General features: G+C 35.7%; 1 protein-coding gene across 1 annotated transcript; it reads left to right on the top strand.

The window, feature by feature from the left end:
- Positions 1 to 77: 77 nt before the first annotated feature.
- Tsp_15308 (metal cation transporter) lies at positions 78 to 786 on the top strand (the record flags this gene model as incomplete). The annotated part of the gene is made up of 2 exons (XM_003367000.1): positions 78 to 378; positions 569 to 786. Coding segments are annotated over exons 1-2 (519 nt in total), but the record flags the coding sequence as incomplete, so codon positions are not given.
- Between the last annotated feature and the right edge of the window lie 140 nt (positions 787 to 926).

Below are 926 nucleotides of genomic sequence, written 5' to 3'. Positions count from 1 at the left end.
TTTTACGGAAGCACGAGGGGCAGTTAGTTTGACCCTTGTACTGATATTGACAGTTTGTTCCACTGACTGGTGGTGTGATGAACGAGTCAAATGAAAATTTGCTTAAAGTTTTATTGAGTTTTGCGTCCGGTGGTCTTATGGGAGACGCTTTCTTGCATTTAATTCCACATGCTTTGATTGCTCGTAACGCTGAGCTTGCGCAAGATTCTCATGGTCACGATATGAGCGTTGGATTGAATGTTTTGTATGGTATTACTGGCTTTTTGATCGTTGAAAAATTGGCCCGACTACTGAAAGGTGATCATGACCATTCTCACAATGTAGAAGAAATTAGTTCTGAGGAAGAAGCAGAGGAATCAACTCGGAAGATTGTTTCAGGTGCGTTTATTCCATTTATATTTATTTTGCTTATATCATCCATGTAAACAATTTTGAGATACCATATAAAATTGTTTATTAATTACATATATATATATATATATATATATATATAGTTTTTAATTATTTGTTGGTTTTATCCATTTATTTATATTGTTATCGATTATCAGGTTGTATTATTATATTGCAGATGCTACTGAAATTCGCGAAGATTTGAAGATTGCTGGATATTTGAATCTGATAGCTGATTTTGCGCATAATTTTACAGATGGACTGGCAGTAGGGGCATCATATCTTATTAGTGATATGATTGGTGTGATCACTACAATTACTGTAATATTGCATGAAGTACCTCACGAAATTGGCGACTTTGCCATTTTGATCAGATCGGGATACAGCAAACCAGCGGTTTATTTTTTGCAAAATAGGCTTCACGTTGTAGATTTTTAAACATTTAATTTCGGGTATGATGATACAGTTGATTACAGCGCTTGGTGCTGTACTGGGTTGCATGGTGGCACTGTACTCAGCCACTTCAGAACTACTTC

Source organism: Trichinella spiralis (assembly GCF_000181795.1).
Source record: "Trichinella spiralis strain ISS 195 chromosome Unknown Scfld5027, whole genome shotgun sequence".
In the NCBI taxonomy this organism is placed as follows: domain Eukaryota; kingdom Metazoa; phylum Nematoda; class Enoplea; order Trichinellida; family Trichinellidae; genus Trichinella; species Trichinella spiralis.
This window is presented reverse-complemented; position numbering and strand designations above follow the sequence as displayed.